This window comes from Staurois parvus, unplaced genomic scaffold (genome assembly GCF_062004578.1).
Source record: "Staurois parvus isolate SC_StPar_1 unplaced genomic scaffold, SC_StPar_1.0 ptg000402l, whole genome shotgun sequence".
Lineage (NCBI taxonomy): Eukaryota > Metazoa > Chordata > Amphibia > Anura > Ranidae > Staurois > Staurois parvus.
This window is the reverse complement of record NW_028318198.1, coordinates 9,729,715-9,751,087: the sequence shown is the minus strand read 5'-3', so window position 1 is coordinate 9,751,087 and position 21,373 is coordinate 9,729,715. Positions and strand designations below refer to the sequence as shown.

Genomic DNA, 21,373 nt, shown 5'->3' with positions numbered 1-21,373 from the left:
AGAGAAAGAGACAGGGTATAGAACATAGATTGCAAAAATAATGCTTATAGCTTCTTCTCTGGAACATGGCATCCAGGCTTGCAACTGTGAAGAAGCACGTGATCTTTGGAAAACATGTAATAAATATTCTATATACACATTAAGCTACTATTATGCTATAAAGAATCTGTTTCACACACCTATTTGGCAGATGATGGCTTCCAAGAGCGGTGCTCCCTCCAGGACCCACAAAAAGTCTCAGACCTTCCTCTGCAAATATATAGACACAAACATATATCTGTGATGTTTATAGCACAGATAATAACGCGTCATTCTCTTACAATGCAAAAAAAAGGTAGCTTCGTAATCACTGCAATAAGCTGTATTAACCCTTTTGTGACCAGAGGCCATTAATGCCTAGATGTCCAGGACAAATCTAGAAGAGCAGCACGAAGTCGTTAACTTGACATTAACTCTAGGAGTAATTTGCTTACCTAAATTTATATTCAGTTAGGTCCATATATATTTGGACACAGGCACAATTTTCATACTTTTGGCTCTGTATGCCACCAGAATGAATTAAAATGAAACCATCCAATTGAATTTGAAGTGCAGACTTTCAGCTTTAATTCAAGGGGTTAAACAGAACTACCAAGTACAAATTTTAGGAACTGCAACCATTTTTATACACAGTTCCTCCATTTTCAGGGGCTCAAATATAATTGGACCAATGAATATAATCATAAATAAAATGTTCATTTTTAATATTTTGTTGAGAATCCTTTACTGGCAATGGCTGCCTGAGGTCTGGAACCCATGGACATTACCAAAGACTGGGTTTCCTCCTGTTTCTTTGCCAGACTCTAACTGCAACTGTATTCAGTTATTGTTTGTTTGTGGGTCTTTCTGCCTTTAGTCTTTCCTTCAGCAAGTGAAATGCATGCTCAATTGGGTTGAGATCAGGTGATTGACTCTGTCATTGCAGAATATTCCACTTCCTTTCCTTCAAAAGCTCCTGGGTTGCTTTTGCATTGTGTTTTGGATCATTGTCCATTTGTACTGTGAAGTGCCGTCCAATCAACTTTGCTGCATTTGGTTGAATCTGGGCTGACAGTGTATCTCTAAACACTGCAGAATTCATCCGGCTGCTTCTGTCTTCTGTTACATCAACAATAAACACCAATGACCCAGTGCCACTGGAAGCCATGCATGCCTATGCCATCACACTGCCTCCACCATGTTTTACAGATGACATGTGCTTTGGATCATGAGCTGTTCCAAGCATTCCTTTACCATAGAGAGGATCCACCACTGTCGTCTTCAGTGGATGTCCATGCCTTTTTATGTTGCTGAGCTCACCAGTGCATTCTTCTTTCCTCAGAATGTACCAAACTGTTGATTTGGCCACTCCTAATGTTGCTGCTATCTCTGAAGGATTTGTTTTGAATTTGAAGCCTTACAATGGCCGTTTCACTTGCATGGACAGCTCCTTTGAACGCATGATGTAGGTTCACAGCAATAGATTCCAAATGCAAATACCACACTTAGAATCAACACCAATGACCCAGTGCCACTAGAAGCCATGCCTGGAGAGTGACCTTCACTTGTCTGGATGTTGTGGATGGGTTTTCTTTTACCATAGAGAGGATTCTGCGATCATCCACCACTGTTGTCTTCCGTGGATGTCCTTTACTTTATGTTGGTGAGCTCACCAGTGCGTTCTTCTTTCTCCAAACTGTTGATTTGGCCACTCCTAATGTTGCTGCTATCTCTCTGATGAATTTCGTTTTTGAAGCCCTGCAATGGTCTGTTTCACTTGCATGGACAGCTCCTTTGAACGCATGATGTAGGTTCACAAAAAATAGATTCCAAATACCACACGTAGAATCGCCTCCAGACCTTTTACCTGCTTAATTGATGAAGAAATAACAAAGGAGTAGCCCACACCTGGCCATAAAACAGATTTTGATTCAATTGTCCAATTACTTTTGGTCCCTTGAAAAAGGGGGATGGCTATTCTTAAGAGCTGTAATTCCTAAACCCTTCCTCCAATTTGGATGTACATACCCTCAAATTAAACCCGAGAGTGTGCACTTTCAGCCCATATCCATTATATAATTATAGCTTGAATATGTTTTGGTAAATTCCTGAAAAAAAAAAAATTGTGCTTGTGTCAAATATATATGGACCTAACTGTATAAGGGTAGATAATGTTTTTATTGGTACACTACTTAAATAAACCCTACTCAGTTTTTTTATTATTGGATAACAAGTGCAAAACATTTTTTTTTTCAATTAATGTATTATTTTTAATAACCTAATTGTATCTGAAAATTACATTAATAAATAGACACCACTGCAGGTCCCACTGCAGCATGAAGGTGGCAGTATTCACCTGAAGGCTTATTTTGTTAATACAGCCTTCCGTCTGCACGTAATCATCATGTTATAGCTGATATAGTGATTATATGATCAGGAGCTACTCTGATGGGTTCCTAATTGTCATTGGAGGCCAAAGCGGTCAATGAAAGCCAGAATCTACAGCCAGCAGCTGCGCAAAATGTAGGCTGCTGGCTCTCAAATGGGAACCATTTTTATATTACACTGGACATTGTGTTGGGGAAAGTTAATAAACAGATTGAAGGGGGATCTATTTCCCCAATAGAGCTGTGATTCCTCTTCACTTCCTCTGTCTGACACTTGTCATTAGCACAGTAAACCAGAGAAAATCTTTCTCATAGGGGCACAGAAAGAAATAAAATTCTGAGAGTAGTTCTAAACCTTCCTCTACTCTACTAAAACATATGTCATCTAATAGCTGCCTGAAGCACTGGAGAGATTGGAGGAAACATTTCCTCTCATTTACTGTTCTGTTTAACACCAATTTAGGTGCACACAAACATAGTATTTTTTTTCTGCAAAATTCAATTTAGAATTAACTGTAAATAATGGTCCTAGAGACATTTCTCTCATTTCGGTGTGAAGTACTTAACAGAGGGGGGGGGGGGGTGGTGTGTGTGTGTATTTCTGTCATATAATGCACCACTTCATCCAGAAAATTGTTGCAATTACAAATGTTTAGGCATTCTCATTTTTATTTCTTTTGTTTGTAGTGGTATGATACCATAGGCAGAGAAACAAAAAGCCAAATCTGACACATTCCACACAAAACTCCAAAAATAGACTTGACAAAATTATTGGCACCCTCAATTTAATATTTGGTAGCACACCGCTTGGATAAAAATAACTGAAATCAGTCGCTGCCTGTAACTATCAATGATTTTCTTACACCTCTCTACTGGAATTTTGGACCACTCTTTCACCAACTGCTCCAGGTATCTCAGATTGAAAGGATTCCTTTTCCCAACTGCTGTTTTCTGATCTCTCCACAGGTGTTCTATGGGATTTAGATCTGGACTCATTGCTGGCCAGTTCAGTACTCTCCAGCACTTCGTCTTAAACCATTGCTGGGCGCTTTTTGATGTGTGCTTTGGGTCATTGTCCTTCGGTAAGACCCTTGACTTCTAACGGAGACCCAACTTTCTGACACTGAGCCCTACATTGCACCCCAGAATTCTTTGGTAGTTTTCAGATTTCAGAATGCCATGCACATGATCAAGACATCCAGTGCCTGAAACAGCAAAGCAGCTCCAAAACATCAGTGATCCTCCACCATGTTTGACTGTAGGGACTGTATTCTTCGCTTTAAAGGCCTCACTACTTTTTCTGAAAACAGTAGAATGATGGGCTTTACCAAAAAGCTGTAATTTTGTTTCATCTGTCCACAGCACATTCTCCCAAAAGTATTTTGGCTTCCTCAGGTAAGTTTTGGCAAACTCCAATCTGGCTTTTTTGTGTTTCAGTGTCAGCAGTGGGGTCCTCCTGGGTCTCCTACCATAGCGTCTCTTTTCATTCAGATGGTGGCAAATAGTGTGAGCTGACACAGTTGTACCCTGTGCCTGAAGGTCAGCTTGAATTTGTCTGGAAGCTGACTGAGGTTCTTTAGTTACCATCAAACAATCCTTCATTGCAATTGTTGATAAATTTTTCTCTTTCATCCATGGAGATTAGCTACAGTGCCATGGACTGTAAACGTCATGACAATGTTGCGTACAGTAGACACAGAAACATTAAGATAACCTTGAGATTGTCCATGCTTTTCTACAATTTGTGTTCTCAAATCCTCAGAAAATTCTTTGCTGCTCTCTCTCTTCTCCATGCTCCATGTGACAGAGAAACACAACAAAAAAGTTGAGTCAGTTTTTCACCATTTTAACTGGTTGCCGGTGTAAGCACCTGATAATTGATACAGGTGAGTTTAATTACAAATTACAGGAGCATCACAAACTCGGAATGCAATTATTTCTAACAATTTTGAGAAGGTGCCAATAACTTTGTCCAGTCCATTTTTGGAGTTTTGGGTGGAATGTGTCAGATTTGATTTTTATTTCTCAACTTTTACAAACAAGAGAAATAAACATGAGAATGCCTAAACATTTATAATTGCAACAATTTTATGAACGAAGTGGTACATTATCTGACAGAAATGCAGGGGTGTATCCAATATTTTTGGCCACGAGTGTGTGTGTGTATTATATATACATACACACACAGTTAGGTCCATATATATTTTGACACAGGCACAGATTTAGATTTTTTTTCAGGTATTTACCAAAACATTCAGGTATTTACCAAAACATTCAAGCTATAGTTATATAATGGATATGGGCTGAAAGTGCACACTCTCAGGTTTAATTTGAGGATATGTACATCCAAACTGGAGGAAGGGTTTAGGAATTACAGCTCTTAAGAGTAGCCATCCCTCTTTTTTCAAAGGACCAAAAGTAATTGGACAATTGAATCAAAAGCTATTTCATGACCAGGTGTGAGCTACTCCTTCGATTTTTCCTCATCAATTAAGCAGGTAAAAGGTCTGGAGTTGATTCTAAGTGTGGGATCTGCATTTGGAATCTATTGCTGTGAACCTACATCATGCGTTCAAAGAAGCTGTCCATGCAAGTGAAACAGGCCATTGTAAGGCTTCAAAAATGAAACAAATCCATCAGAGAGATAGCAGCAACATTAGGAGCAGCCAAATCAACAGTTTTGTACATTCTGAGGAAAGAAGAATGCACTGGTAAGCTCAGCAACATAAAAAGGCATGGACATCCACGGAAGACAACAGTGGTGGATGATAGCAGGATCCTCTCTATGGTAAAGGAATGCTTGGAACAGCTCATGATCCAAAGCACACAACGTCATCTGTAAAACATGGCGGAGGCAGTGTAATGGCATGGGCATGCATGGCTTAAAGTGGCACTGGGTCATTGGTGTTTATTGATGATGTGACAGAAGACAGAAGCAACTGGATGAATTCTGCAGCATTTAGAGATATACTGTCAGCCCAGATTAAGCCAAATGTAGCAAAGTTGATTGGACGGCGCTTCACAATACAGATGGACAATGATCCAAAACACACTCCAAAAGCAACCCAGGAGCTGTTGAAGGAAACGAAGTGGAATATTCTGCAATGGCCGAGTCAATCACCTGATCTCAACCCAATTGAGCATACATTTCACTTGCTAAAGGCAAAACTAATGGAAGAAAGACTCACAAACAAACAATAAGTGAAGACAGCTGCAGTTAAAGCCTGGCAAAGCATCAGAAAGGAGGAAGCCCAGTCATTCATAATGTCCACAGGTTCCAGACTTCAGGCAGCCATTGCCAGTAAAGGATTCTCATCAAAATATTAAAAATGAACATTTTATTTATGACTATGTTCAATTGTCCAATTACTTTTGGTCCCTTGAAAAAGGGGGGATGGCTATTCTTAAGAGCTGTAATTCCTAAACCCTTCCTCCAATTTGGATGTACATACCCTCAAATTAAACATGAGAGTGTGCACTTTCAGCCCATATCCATTATATAACTATAGCTTGAATATGTTTTGGTAAATACCTAATAAAAAAACTAAAAATTGTGCTTGTGTCAAATATATATGGACCGAACTGTATAAGGGTAGATAAGGTTTTTATTGGTACACTGGTTAAATAAACCCTACTCTAATTTTTTTTTATTATTGGATAACAAAAATTAAAATTGTGCCTGTGTCCAAATATATATGGACCTAACTGTATGTGTGTGTGTATATATATATTTCTTAGATGAAATCATGAAGCTTTTAATACTTTCCATTGGATTATTGGCTTTTGAGGAGTTCATGTAAGCAGAAGAGATTTTAATTTTTGATTGTGTAGTTTTGATTTTGTAATCTTGATGTTACTTTTTTTGGGGGGGGTTTTCATCATTATCATACTAATTGGATAATAATGACATGGGAGATATCTGTATTTCTTTTGCTCTATTTAGTATGTTCCACACATAGCCGACATTCACACATGGCTTGAGGAAGAGAATGGTTGCTCCAAACTATACAGGTGTTAATATTGTGATGGTGTATCAATCAAGAAGTAAATCATTATTAGATTAGCAGCGAGGTCTCATCCGCACTGTTTCTAAACAAACAGTACAGACAGTTTTCATTTTGTTTACTTTCCTGGCTGCAGGTAGCCAGTATCTGACAGCTATTAACCTGGAAGTGTTTCAAGATAAAAAAAAAAAAAAAAAAAACAAAACACAACAACAACAGTATGTTCACCGATCCTCCAACATTTGCCATCTTGCAGATCCTGACCTCTTTGGCATTAACCCCGAATAAACCCCAGATGTCACTATAAAGAAGACTTGCCACTCAATAATACAACATATGGGGCTTATCATTCTCTTGTGATAGTAAAAAATAAAATAACATAAAAACAGCAAAGCTGAAGAAAGTACACAGAAAATTAAGAGACCCACACCTCTGCTTACATATACTTCTTAGGTAAACATGCATACACCCAGGATGCACGTGCATACATAAACAACTGCTAACATGTTGGTTATCGCTGTGCATGCCAGAGTGGAAGGAATAACTAGGGCGGCCATTATTCACAGTTAACTCTAAAATTATGGGCTGTAAAGGATTTTATAGCATCGCCTATGGATAATGTGGAGTATTTTCCTGCTATTTCACATGCACACTTAAGGCTTTATATATTTGGTACCCATTTTTGGGGCACAGTCTCATCTTTTAAATGTTGCAAAAAATGTGAATTATATTGTGTTTGTGCGCTTAGAAAAGGAATTTGAAAATATGGGTTTAAAAATAGTTGCACAACTATCATGTCACATAAAATTGTGCAACGTTTTTGTGATTTTCAGGCTTACAATGCACATTTTAACATCTGTCGAAAAAAAATAATTAAATTTGTTTCTATGTTTTTCTCGTAAGGGTGGGGATAAAGGGGTTAAGTCACAGGCCACATGACATTTTCCCACCATAAAGCCAAGGGAGCCATAGTAGAGAAAAGACATGATGGTTTCAGAGTGTTTAAAAAGGAGGGACCTATCCTGTTTTCTCCTAATACTGGATAATCATGTCTGAGTAGTCATATTGCTTTATTGTAAACCATTTACCTTCAGCACTTGAATCAAGAGAGAAGTCCTGGCTTTGAAGAATTGTTTCCACTACATCATCTGCATCAACACGGGTGGCATCTACACGTTTTAACTGTGACTCAACAGAGTCTTGTTTAACTGGGATCCTACATAAAAAGAAAAAAAGAAAAATGTTGTAGTTAAGATCTTTTTAAAAGTACATGTAAACCCCAACCAGATGACATTTCATTTGCTAAAGCATTGTATATCAAACAGTGGCCTAGAATTCTGCTGTGCAGAAAATTAACTACATGTGTCTGTATATTTTGATGGTTTAATAGATGTGGCCATCATATGATGTTTGAAGGGTGAACACTGAATACCTTTGCCTGCTTGTCTGTGATTGCAAGCATGAGCCACCCTTATGTTCCTGTTTGGGCTGTTTCCTTAATGAAGCTGGTGCACAGCAGTAAAACTTACATTAGTAGTTTTTTTCCCATTTTAGATATTAATTACATTTATCTCTATATTCCTTACCTGGGATTGTAAAACCTTTTTGGAGCAGATGAAAATGTGTCAGTTCTTTCTGTAGTTTGATAAGATCTGTAAATGTATTATTTTCAGAAATGTAAATGTATTATTTTCAGAAATGTAAATGTATTACATTGTTCATTCTAGAACAGTGGTGGTCAACTTTCTTGATATAGGGAGGTTGAAGTGTGGTCCTTTGAATCACCAAAGGCCAGCACATAAAATTCAGTGACTATTCATTGTTGGAGAGAGTAAACACACAACAGGATATACTCAAAAACTATGGGCAAGATACAAGAGATGGTCAGAGATTGCAAACAGGACAGGAAATGGTCAGAGAATAAAGACATGGTACATACAGGAGATGGTCAGACTGCAGACAGGATACAAGAGACTACAGACATGGTACAGGATATGATCAGAGATTGCAGACATGATACAATAGACTACAGGCATGGCACAGGTTATGGTCAGAGACTGCAGACATGATACAGGAGAGGATCAGAGGCTGCAGATGTGATACAGGAAAGAGTCAGAGACTTCAGGCATGATACAGGACAGGATCAGAGACTGCAGACATCATATATGAGATGTTTAGAGACTGCAGACATGATACAAGAGATGGTCAGAGACTGTAAAGATACTATAGGAGTTGTTGGAGACTGGGAACATGCTTCAGTCATGGAGTTGACCTACTGCATGAAACTTCTAGAAATCACTGCTATGCCAGGGAAATATGAAGTATCTGCAGGGAACCCAAGGGCAGCATCAAAGATGCCAAAGGGTTGCATGTGGCACCTTGGTTGCAGGTTGGTCACCAGGGTTCTGGAACATGTTGTGCTGACATGCACTACAGACACAGTGCCTTGAAAAAGCCTGGTACACACTAGCAGTTTATTTTCGTTCAACCCAGTGGGCTGAACAAAAGAAATTGCAGAGCCCAGGAGGAGCCACTGTGCTAACAATCCGATGTTGGTACAGCAATCTCCCCTGCTGAGCTATTATGTTCTGACAGAGGGACGCCCCCACACAAAAACACTCTAGTCCAATGCTCGCAGCCACAGGTTGAGAGCGCTGATTGGATGCTGATCGACAGACCTTTTTTGGTCATGCCCCTTCGACAAAAGCAGGCCAAACCAGCCGCTGTACTCAAGGGCTGAATGTTGGCCGGTTTTTAGTGAACCGGTCAATGCCGGTCGACATTCGGCCCATGTGTACTAGGCTTTAGTTACAGTTCCTTGAAAAAGTATTCATACCTCTTGAAATGTTCCACATTTTATCATGTTACAATCAAAAACGTAAATTTATTTTATTAGGATTTTATGTGATAGACCAACACAAAGTGGCACATAACTGAAGTGGAAGGAAAATGATAAATGGTATTCAAATTTTTTTTCAAAAGAGGCACTGTAACTAAAGTATAGTACACAAGGGTCAAATGTCGGGCGGCATTGACCGGTTCAATAAAAACCGGCCAACATTATGCCCGTGAGACTCCATGTCTAAACTGACATGAATGGCAAAATGTTTCCCAATGCACTGCAAAACAACCCATTGTTGGGATCAGGCTCTACTGAAAACAATATACATGACAACAAATATGGTGTGAATAAACCAAAAGAATTCATGATCTGTTTAACAACTGGACTGTATATGGGCAGTTCCAGTATTATCATTTCTCTTTTATTTCATTTCTATACATAACTTCTAGAATTCTAAATACCTGCTTAGTTTTTCAGAAGATGAGCCCTCCTCTGTAATTTCCGGGCTGAATGCAACAACTTTGTCATCCTCATTTGGCTCTGGAATACTCCCAATCCCGGTAGAAGCACTGCCCACAGATGTGTTCCTCCGGTGGCTTAACTCTGATAGACTGGAAGACCGTGAATGCCCTGTGCTGTATCCTGAAGAAAAAACAACACCACATTATACTATGTCCTCTGGATGAAGAAAGTTCTACATCCTGCCTTTTTTCATTACATCAGCATAATACGCACATCCTAAAAGGAGTTACAGTGTCACTAAACCCACAACAGTAAAATCAGTCTGTATTTGCAGTAAAGAACGCTTGTTATACGCACTGTGAAATCTAAGGAGTAAATCCTCTGCATTATGTAAAAAGGCTGTTTGATCCTGTGTTTTCTGATCCTCCCTTTCTTCCACAGTCCCCAATCCATCTGCTGACAGTACAGAGCCCTAGGAGGCACTCTACACATGCTCAGTTTGGTGTGTATTGCTAAAGAGTCTTTTTTTTGGCAGGGTGCATGTGATGCACAGGGCCAATCAGCACTGTCCAGAGGGTTAGAAGTCATGCTGCCTCATTGGACAGTCAAGAGGAAAATGAAAACTCCTCTTACAAGCTTTAACCAGTGCTTAGCCAGATACAGAAAAAAGTCATAAAGCTGCTATATACTGCTGATGAAGAAAGGTATTTAGCAATTTATATTTATTAAATAAAAAAAAAAATTCCCAGGGTACAGTGGAAGACCATATATAGTGAATGCAGGGTCCTGGGTTTAGTAAAATCCTTAAGGCTCACTGAAAAAGTAATGTTAATAAATGAGATGAATCTGTGTTAATTTTTTAAATACCCAGTCCTGTCTAAGGGATGTTAAAAACCAAGATTTTGACAAGCACATTTATGAAAGGAAAGTGAACACATAATCATCACTTTGCTATGTTAACAGCCCCTACTACTACTGTAGTCAATCAACCCCAGTATCTCAGATGCAATCTAACAGATGTAACAATGCTGCGTTGAGGATAGATATAAATCTGTTGGCCATAAATAAAGAAAATACAACTAATTTAATTATCTTCAAATGGTAAGTGGCAAGCATCATCAAGGAGCACAAAAAGGAAAGAAAAATCCAATTATGTAAGCAAAAAACCACAAACCAAAACAGAAAAGGGCAAAATGTGAGACACTAATGACTTCCATTGATTTAATGATACATCATTTAACACCTCTGTTAAAATACAATTGCTTTATGGTACATCACAGGATACAGAGAAGGCTATAAACATAACTATCTGGGTTATGCACCATCTATAGGTGAATGGACACTGGCAGACCAAAACAGACAGAAGTCCTCCCCTGTATAACCTCTTCTACACAGGAAGTCCCTCAGCTTTTTTGCCAGTGCCTTGAAGGTGATGGTCACTGAAGTTAAACTCTCTGTAAGAGTACTACCAGTCTCAAAAGGTTCTAATAAGGAATCCAGGGACTGCATAATTGGATCCATTTGGATGGCTGGATGCGAAAATGGATGGTACCTGACCCTGTTGAGAAGATGGAGGACACAAGGATTTCCTGCAATGCGACCGTATGGCACTAGATCGTACATTGCGAAATCCTGTGCAGTTGTTATCTGACCAAGGTGTTTTCTGGCAGGGTGCTATACAAGTCCAAGGCACAGGCCACAGGAAAAGATAAGGGGACCGAGTCCTTGAGGGCCTTTTATGACAAAGCCCCCCGTGATGGGTGAAGACTGGATTTTTTTGTCTAAGTACAAAATGTGGTGAGATTGAGGAGTTTGCTCCTGCTTCTTTTTTTCTTCAAAAAAAGGGGAGAAAAGAACAAAGGAGAAAATATATATTGTTTATTATGTGTAGTAGAGGGGCAAGCTGTTGAAGCATATAGCTCTCATATATACCTAGGGCAGCCCATGGTTACAACAGCACAGAACCTGTTCACAGTCTTGGCCATAAGAGGGCAGCAGAGGAGCCAGCTCTGTGTTTTGGAGAGTGGAAGAGAGCAGATACAAGGAACTAGGACTCTCCTGGATGGCTGAAAGGTTTCTTAAATATATACTATATGCGGTTTTAAAGATATTGACAATGTAAGCAGTACTATTAAAAGCTTTAAAGATTTTAGTGTGTGGCAGTATTACACTATTTCTGTTCCTTATATATGGGTATCTGGATGGAGTACACTGTGGGAAGACATCTGGAGTGCTAGTATGGATGGACCTAGGTGGTGTGATGAAGTCATGGTAATCCTTTGGATATCTGCAGGAGGGCTTATTCCATCGTGTAACTCTTGGATTAACATTAAGGCAAGATTTATTGGCGATATTGGTAAGGGTACCCACTCCTTACTTTAAATAGAAGTGCACACCGTGTTGTGTGATTTGTGGCACTGAAGAGTGATTCACATACACGTTTTTCACCATATTAATTTTTTTTTCTCACTTGTGTGATTATCACCAGAGTGACCTCACGTTATTATTATTTGCTAAAGGATAATGCACTATGTATTGTTTTTATTTTTATTTTTGAGGTAATCCAGCCTGTGCAAGCCGTTGGGAGACTCTATACACTTGGACTTAATTTTGGATGAATTAATTTATTTCACAAGAGGGACATTTGATTTATTTGTGTGGTATATATTATTATCATCACCTTGGGATTTAAATTTTTCTTTTTGGACTTTAATTGGAATTTATTATGTTTGTGATTTAGGGTAGGGGGATTGTATATTTTATATTTATGATTGATTATTTATTTGGCATATTTACTTTAATATTGTTTGCATCTCCAAGGGTGGAGTTGGAGTTTATGCTTTAAGGGGATTGAGTATTGAGTATTTTAGGTATTGGTAGTGATTTATCTATCTATAATATTCCAGCCTGTTTTACGTTTGCTAAATTTGACAGTTTGGCTATTGAAGCCCAGATCTTGAAGGGATGAGGGGATTTCAGGCACAGTGGTCTCCACAAAGGAACATCTATTACAGGGTGTGGAAATCTTACATTTCCTGGTGTGAGGCCAGAAAATGGCATCCCATGAAATATGTAATTGGAGGAATTCTCTCCTTTCTCCAGTCAGGAGTGGAGATGAAGTTGGCCTTAGGAACCATTGAAGGTCAGATTTCAGCTTTGTCCATTTTGCGTGCCATCAGTTACTGCTCTTTGGACCACTATACTGAATAAGTAAAAAAGCTGAACAATATTAGGTAGATATGCAATCCATTCATAAATCTATCTAAAACAGAGCAGTTTGATTCTCCCATATTAGGAATATATTTTCTGTTTTAGATTTTTGTTTGAGATTTTTACTTTGCATGTGTTACACAATTAGGCCTCATGCACACTAGCTTATTGTAAACACTGTTTCTCATGACAGGAGAAAATCAGTGTTAAAAATGCACCTAAACTGTGTTTAGGTGCGTTTAGACGCAGTCAGGCACGTTTGGCATTTGGGCATTTATTTAATTGTCCAGAATTTTCATTTATTCTGGCCATCGAAATGAATGAACTTAAGCAGGTTTAGACACGTTTAGCAGTACCCACAATAAATGCTCAAGTGTCCCCACTCAGGCTGTCAAAATTCAATAAGTTGGATGCTGCTGACTAGTAAGGGTGCACGCTGAGGAAAGATCTGGATGAATCAAGCTGAGGATGCTTTTACCTGCTAACCACATGGCCTGGGTGAGGTTTGCGACGGCCAAACTTTTTCTTCCTAGACACATTTAGCAGTTTTTTATGCCCAATAGCTCCTCTCCTGAATACGATTCTTCTGCGTTCAGGGAAGGAGCTTTGATTGCCTCTAACCGCTGCTGCTCTTAAACTCCTTTAAAAGACCATGTGTGCAAAGACACAGAATTATATGTTGAGGTACGTTCAGGGGCTTAGGCAAAAAACGTCAAAAGCCCCAAAAACATTAGTTTAGGAGCAGCAGTGTGTATGAACCCTTAGAGAATACTGATAGAACAATAAAATTACTTTTTTTTGCAAAGCAAAAATGTTTATAAATATCTGTCTTACAGACAAAGTGCTCCAAAGTATAGACTGTTACTGTTACTGTATGACCACTTAATAGAGTATATGGAGGCAAGGTCACATCTGAGAATAATTAGTGCAAGGTCTATATTGGGTGAGATGAGATGGATATTTTTCCAAGGAAAAAGTAAGGAGGGTGGGAAATCAGTTAAGTTTAGAAGAAGAGTAGTGGAACAAGAAAAACAGCAAGAAAAAGGGAAAAGCAAAGAGAAAAAAAAAAAGAAGAGAGTGAGAAGGCAGCTGAAGGAATCCAGATGCCTGGGGGACAATGGGAGTGGCCCCTGCTATCCCATTTGTAATCCAATTCTATGTGGTTAGAAATCATCATAATGATAAAATAGAATGGTGAAAATTTGTTGGCAAAGATTAGGTAATCTTGTGGTTCCAAATACTGTGAAATTTGGGAAACTTATCAGATTCTATTGCTTTCAACTCCATGTAGTATATGTGGTGGTTTATTAAGATTGGCATTCAGCAAAAAGAATGGATAGTTCTTTCAAGCTTTGACAGGTTTGCTTTGTCTACTGTCAAAATAGGATAGATAGGATAATTTGTTTTTTGTTCAGCCTATTAAATTCCGGTTATGCATTGCTTCTCTAGATAGATTTCTTTTTTTTAGTAGGTTCAAGATAAGAACCATTTGCATTTCTGAACACTTTCACTAGGTGTTTGTCGTGACATAACCTCTTAAGTAATAAGGGAATATCCCAGTACACAACCTGAAATACATGCAGAGAGAAGGTACCATCTCATTAGTAATTTATAGTTGGTTGTGACAGATGAGTCACTGATTGAACATTTTGCTGCTGAGGGCCAAATTTCCCTCCATTCTTCAACTTTAATACAGTATGTTTAACAGCCGAAGAGTAAACTTTTTACATTACGTTTTTATTAATTTTTTTATGTTTTGGGTGGGGTTATTTCATGAGGCAACTTGATTTTGAAAGTTAAAATTTTGTTAACTAGAAACAATATTTATGAATTTCAAATGTATAGAAGTTTAACAGGTTCACAGATATGAAACAGGTCTAGAATGTCTTGCAGTTCTTTGCTTACAAACAGAGCAGAGCTGTTCAGACAACACAAATAGTTTTCCCATTCGGAATTTGCTTTGTCTTTGAAATCTAATTCCTAAATGTAAATGACAGCCTACTACCCTACAAACACACCCCTCCAACATTCACACAAAGCCAATTCTAGAGACCTTCCTTTCTAAATGGCACTCATACATGTGATTTACCATATGAGAAGTCTGTGCTTAACCTCTTCTACTGCTAACATACCCATTTGTGGACCATCAACTTTTCAATAGATATCTATTTGAATATTAAACAGCTAGTTGAAATTGTACAGCCCATTGCACAACAGCTTTTACTGCCCCCACACCATATGTGCATTTGACAGTCAACCCACAGCTAATATCTGAGGGATTTGGTCATCTCTGTTGGTGCCCAATTCAACTGTAGACTGTGCAGTCAACAACTGAGAAGTTGAAGTGTCACGTTTCCAAACTGGTTATGTATGGGCAGTGTAAACCTCTGATTTGCATAACAATCTAACAGGAAGAAAGGGTTGTAGAAAAAGCAGAAATGTCATATATATTTTTTACATTATTAGGACTAACACTATATACATAGAGGTCCATTTATAAAAGCTTTGCCATGCACCTCTCTCTACTTCCGGAATCAATATCAAATGCCAAGAAAGTTCTCCTTGGTTTTTTTCTTTTAGACCCTAGAACGGTAATGCGCAGACACTGGAGAACTAACTGCCCTCCTATTATCAAGCAACGGGTTACCAAACTTGCCTATGTGCAATACATGGAGGTACTGACAACCAGACTTCATGGTAAATTTGGCCAATCTGGAGCTTTTGGATTCACTACAGGAGCACTGACTGCTTCAGAAGCCAAATGTAATGCCCCAAACTACTAGCCAATAGAATAGACTTGGATGTCACCCTTCTCAGTGCCTACCCAACACTCTCTTCTACCCTTTCCCTCCTCCCATTGTTCTATCTCCCCACATTTATCAATATTGCTCCTTATACTCTTTCTAACTAGATCCCTGCCAAATCCATTCATTAGGAAAAGGTATTCAGGCATTCTGTGATCTATTTACACATATTTACCCTACTTAACTACATGGCTTTCATGGGGATAAATACAGAGGGTGGGTCTATATTGAAGGACCCTTGCCTCATTAACAAGGTTGGTAAGGTCCTTTCCTCACTGATTGTGTATACCATTTACTGCCAAATTCTTGTGACTAAAGACTTGCATACCCAGGCCGAATATCGGGCAGAATCGGTCAGTTCAACAGAAATTGGCCAACATTCGGCCCATTTGTACAGCAGCCGGTCCAGCTTCTGTGTAAGGGGCATGACTGAAAAAGGTCTGCCGAATGGCTTCCGATCAGCGCTCACAGCCAATGATTGAGAGCACTGACCGGTGTGTTCTGCTGGGGGGGAGGGGGGCAATTCCCCTGTCAGAACACAATAGCACACTTGTGTTAGTACAATGATCTGTTGGTTTTTTTTGTTCAGCCCACTGGGTTGAACGAAAAAAAAAAAAAAAAAATGATAGTGTGTACGGGGCGTAACTCCAATTTTCTGTACTGTCTCTGTACCTTGCATCGTACTAAAATTGTACAATAAACTCTTTACTACTATTTTAACAAAATGCTGTGAAAATCCATCAGCATTTCTGCAGAAGCTGCAAATAATACCCTTGAAAATGTTTTTAACATGTGTGAAAAAAGTATTCCCGAACTGGAAATAGTCTAAAAACATTTGGCCAGAAGAGAAAATAGCCTAAAAATACTGACTCAGAAAAGAAATATCCAAAGGCTGGCCAAACATTAAGCAATTTTCAATTTCCACAGGTTGAAGAAAAATTGCTTGATTCCCCCATAAACACATTCAGTGTGGATGGGGGAATCCCTCCCACTGTGCTATTGTATTCTGACAGCAAAAAAAACCTGACAGGCTAGTTGTACTGAAGTCGATTGATAGATCCACTTCAAAACAATCAGCCTGTCCATAGACGGCTTAAAAGAACAAACTAGAATAGAAAATACTTTAACATCTAATTTTGCCCCTTTGCCACAACAGCCACAGCTTTATACATTGTGCAAAAAGTCCCTAAAACTAATGAGTGAATGCTGAATAATTTGCACAGAACACATTGCATATGGAGCTTTGCTTGATGAATGGCTAAACATATTGCTAAATAGACCTCATAGTGTGAGTCCTGAATCAGATAATGTAATGCAGGCCATAGACGGCTCAAAAACCTTGCGTTTTTTCAACTGATAAACAAAAAATTGGTTGTTCGTTAAACCGCTGTAACCACCAACAATTACGAAAATCGGCCGACCAAGTTATAAAGTTCACCCCATATAACAGGCAAAACTTCTGTTCCTTCCAGGTCACGGCTCAGGCGCGTATTTTTTTTCATAAAAATGATCGTACGATTTGGTCATCAATGTGAAAATCGGTCGTTTTCCACGAATTTTCCAACATGACCAATAATCCGAAAGTGGAAAAAAAAACGAGAAAACCGGCCGACGAATTAACCCACTAGCAGTGCGAAAATCAGCCGATTAATCTTTTGGACAAAAATTCGGCTGATTTTCAAACCGTCTATGGCCGGCATAAAGGGATGCACTAGAGGTGATATGTGGAACTAGAGACTTGTAAAAAAGATTCAGATAACCTGTGACTCTTAAATAGAGACAAGCCTAAAGAATGTTTGCTTTGCAGATTTGCAGTCAGCATTTTAGCCAAAGTAGTATGTAAACTAGGGTGTTACTGGGAATACAGGAAGAGCAAGACACCTTTATCCTCATTGAAAGCTTTGGCAAACATGACTGTACAGGAGAGGTATCCGAGATAAAAGATCCTATTGTAATGCACAGGTTATAACCTTTACACAGCATGGTAGTTAGTATTATCCCTCCTGCATCAGAAATCAGATTAGGCTGGGAGTTCCACAGTCAGGATCCTCAATTCCTGTTGGTGAAACATGGTTTTGAAAAAATGGCACCATAGCCTCTGGTAATAACGTATAATAATAGTATCACTTCAACACACTGGTAGCATTGCACCACTGTAGCTGCATGGCATAACCTTTAGAACAGTATAAATGATAATCCTGCCACTGTTCATGGCTCTGTAATATGGATGTACATTGATTCAGAAAGCAGGCACCACTCTAATTTTAATATCGGGAAAATCATAGTGCCAGGCAGGTATGCTGTACTCAATTAAGCACGGGCTGCTATGTAATCTAGGTCTGGCCTTGTTCCTAACAATGTCTACAAAGGAATAAACTGAGCACTTGGCAAGTGCTTATGAAACAGCAAATACTAGATTCTTCCTATATACAAATACCAGGTAATGAGTTGCTCTTGAAGTAAAGTAATGAGTCCTAAAAAACTGTTGATTTTAAAAGTTGCGTAATCAGAAGTGGATTTTTGAAATTCTTCGACACCCATCCTCAGAAGGGTCATTCTTCACATTCCACTGCATTTAATGCTAAGTAAGCTAGAGGATAACTGCAAATTGTATTAAAAAAAAAAAAAAACTATGATCATATGCTTCATTTCAGTGCCCCAACCCTTTGCCCTCCAAGAATATTTATATTAAAATTTATAAAAGTATCTATCTGCCTTTTAACATTACACATACTGATGGTATGTACACTCAATCCATGATAATGGTAAGAGCCCTGGTCATTAAAAAGACCGCACAGAACACAAAAGCTCTCAGCCGGTGATCAATGTTACCTGGTAGGCAATATTACCCAAAAACTGCTCAAACAGAAGCCATTTCTCTCCCCTGACTTTAACTTTGGTGAATATTAACCATTTTAATGTAAGAGTATCTCAAAACATTTCCATAGTATTTGACAAGTACATGTATACCTGTATAGCATGTCCTTAAAGGATAATTTCACTTTTGCAACAAGAAGCTTCATGAATGAAAAGTAAGTCCTCAGATACAGACTTCTTTGGATATCTACTATTGTATTAATTGCCAGGCAGCATTCTAATATTTCCATGAGCTGGTGCCTCTCATTACTTTTCATGTTCATGTGGCAGCCATAGAGAACAGCATAACTGAACATGCATATGGACTGGTTATCAAGATGAACATATTTTTCTGCTCAGGAGAATGGGAAATTCATTGTTCTCTCTTGCATCTATGCAGAGGTACCAGGGCCTGGAGGGAATGGAGTGCCTATTGGCTGTGAGCAGGCTGCAGCACACTACTTTTTGATCGTATAATTTATACTTCCTGGCAGCAGTCATTTTTTATTGTTATTGCAGCATAGAGTTTATTCTTTCCCACAACTCTGAGCATTTATCTGTAGGAGTTTTCTAAAACGGTCCACCTCAAAAGAGACAATATCTATTCCCTTAGTCCAGAATACTGTATATCATATTTGTACCTGACGCCTTGGACTGCTGACTGGCATAACTTGAGGTCCTGGAATGTCCACATGCTCCCAGTTCATCAGGGACAGAAGCACTCTTTGATGAAAGGTCTGAGAATGAAAGAAATGTCAATTTCTAGATTGATATATGAAATACTATAAAAATAGTACACTGAAATGTACTATTCTATATGTTAATAAAGATGTTCACTTTGTGTACCAATAAAAAGAAAAAAAAATCAATTTTATATTTCTTACCAGCAACTCCCAGATGCAGTTTCACAGTCTCACGCCCTTTTCGGTCTTCCTGCAGAGAGTCTGAATCTCCAGAAACCACAATTGATGTGGCAGTGGAAGGTGGTCTGAAAACAAAACACTATGAGAACAGCTGCAAGGTAGATCATCCTGACACTGACACATGGGTTAAGCATTAGCATACTGCTTGTACTATCAAACCCTGGGCATACTTAATAAACATTGCACTGTAAAAAATATTGCACAAGAAAAAAAAAATAGCTTCAGTGATCGGCAGACACACACACACACACACACACACACACACACACACACACACACACACACACACACACACACACACACACACACACACACACACACACACACACACACACACACACACACACACACACACCTGGGATAATGCTTTTCCTTTTGTAGGTGTAAATTAACCCATCTATTTGGGTTAACTAAACCCAGGACCCTGCATTCACTATATCTGGTCTCCCACAGGGCACACAACATGGAAATGCAATTATTTTAGTAAATATGAACTGCTAAATACCTTTTCTGATCACCAGTTAGAGCAGTCTTGTGACTTCAGCAGAGCACTGGTTAAAGCTTGGATGAGGAGTTTTTTTTTCTGCTCTAGGAGGATGCAAAACCCCTAACCCTCTGTCTGGACAGTGCTGATTGGCCCTGCGGTGATCACATGCACTCTCCCAAGAAAACAAAAACCTCTCTAGCAATACACACCCAACTGAGCATGTGACTACAGATTCGGTCTGTATCAAGTGGTCATTTCAACAAGAGAAGGAGCAGAAAAGAAAGGATCAAACAGCCTTTTTACACAATGCAGAGGATTAACCCCTTAGGTTCCACAGTGAGTATAACAAGCTTGCTTTACTGCATATACAGACTGATTTTACGGTCCTGGGTTTAGTAACACTTTAACTGTTTCTCAAAACAGAAATCGCAAAATAAAAATAAACGAGCGCTGGGTTAATAATGGTAAAAAGGATAGCTGCCAGCATAAAGAGGGAAATCTCCAAAACCTCTAGTAGTATTGTATGTGAGTATAAAATATGCAGCGCTAAAGGACAATGTATATTCGCAAATGACCGTGATCATAAATAATAAAATAAACTTATATAAAACAAAGTTCTGGTGGCGTTTACCAATGCTGATGAGTATATAGAACAGTCTCATGCGTAAATCCTAAGAAGGTGCATATAGTGACAATTGTGATAAAGTCAATCAAGCCATATGGTGTAAAACTCTGACTCCTGAGGCTGTGGAAAGTGGATATATAATGCACACACACTTTGTGTACACGAAACGCGTTAGAGAGGTGCCCCTAACCATTACTAGCACACCGCACGGCCCTTAAGGATGGCCAGCGGCCATCTTGGATTTTTAATGTAAGTGTTATGTTCATTTGCCTTTGATGTCATTTTTCATTTTGAGTAATAAAATTACTACACCATCGGAGCCTTTTTTCTCTTGGGCTGGCTTTGTTCCTGCGAGCCGCCCCCCCCTTTTTGAAGGTGTTTCCTGACCTGAGGTATACATATGTGCATGATCCCCCTGGTGGCTGAGACTTGTACTGCTGGAGACTGGTTAACCTGTCCTGGATGTATGACACCTGGTGGTTGCTTCTGCCCTGATGACTTCATCCGTTTGCAGTGTTTCCAGATCCTGAGCACCTAGAAGTAGGTTTTATATACTCCAATGCACAAGTGATTGCGCTATCTGGTTAGTGCATTATATATCCACTTTCCACAGCCACAAGAGCCACGGACTTTTACACCATATGGCTTGATTGACTTTATCAAAATTGTCACTATATGCACCTTCCAAGGATTCACGCATGAGACTGTTCTATATACTCTTCAGCGTTGTTAAACGCCACCAGAACTTTGTTTTA

The 21,373-nt window shown here is 39.0% G+C and overlaps 1 protein-coding gene across 3 annotated transcripts in view; it reads right to left on the bottom strand.

Annotated features, from left to right (window-relative positions):
• Window positions 1-21,373, bottom strand: part of EEIG2 (EEIG family member 2) — a 54,890-nt gene that overhangs the window by 7,203 nt on the left and 26,314 nt on the right. For 2 of the 3 annotated variants that reach the window (XM_089686624.1, XM_089686625.1), the window contains 6 exons: window positions 19,468-19,571; window positions 19,225-19,320; window positions 9,713-9,893; window positions 7,996-8,061; window positions 7,498-7,625; window positions 180-249 (listed from right to left, as the gene is read on the bottom strand). In XM_089686624.1, the coding sequence (XP_089542750.1) occupies window positions 180-249; window positions 7,498-7,625; window positions 7,996-8,061; window positions 9,713-9,893; window positions 19,225-19,320; window positions 19,468-19,571 (645 nt within the window). The remainder of the gene's footprint in view (window positions 1-179; window positions 250-7,497; window positions 7,626-7,995; window positions 8,062-9,712; window positions 9,894-19,224; window positions 19,321-19,467; window positions 19,572-21,373) is intronic. The other variant, XM_089686626.1, reaches the window with a different exon arrangement.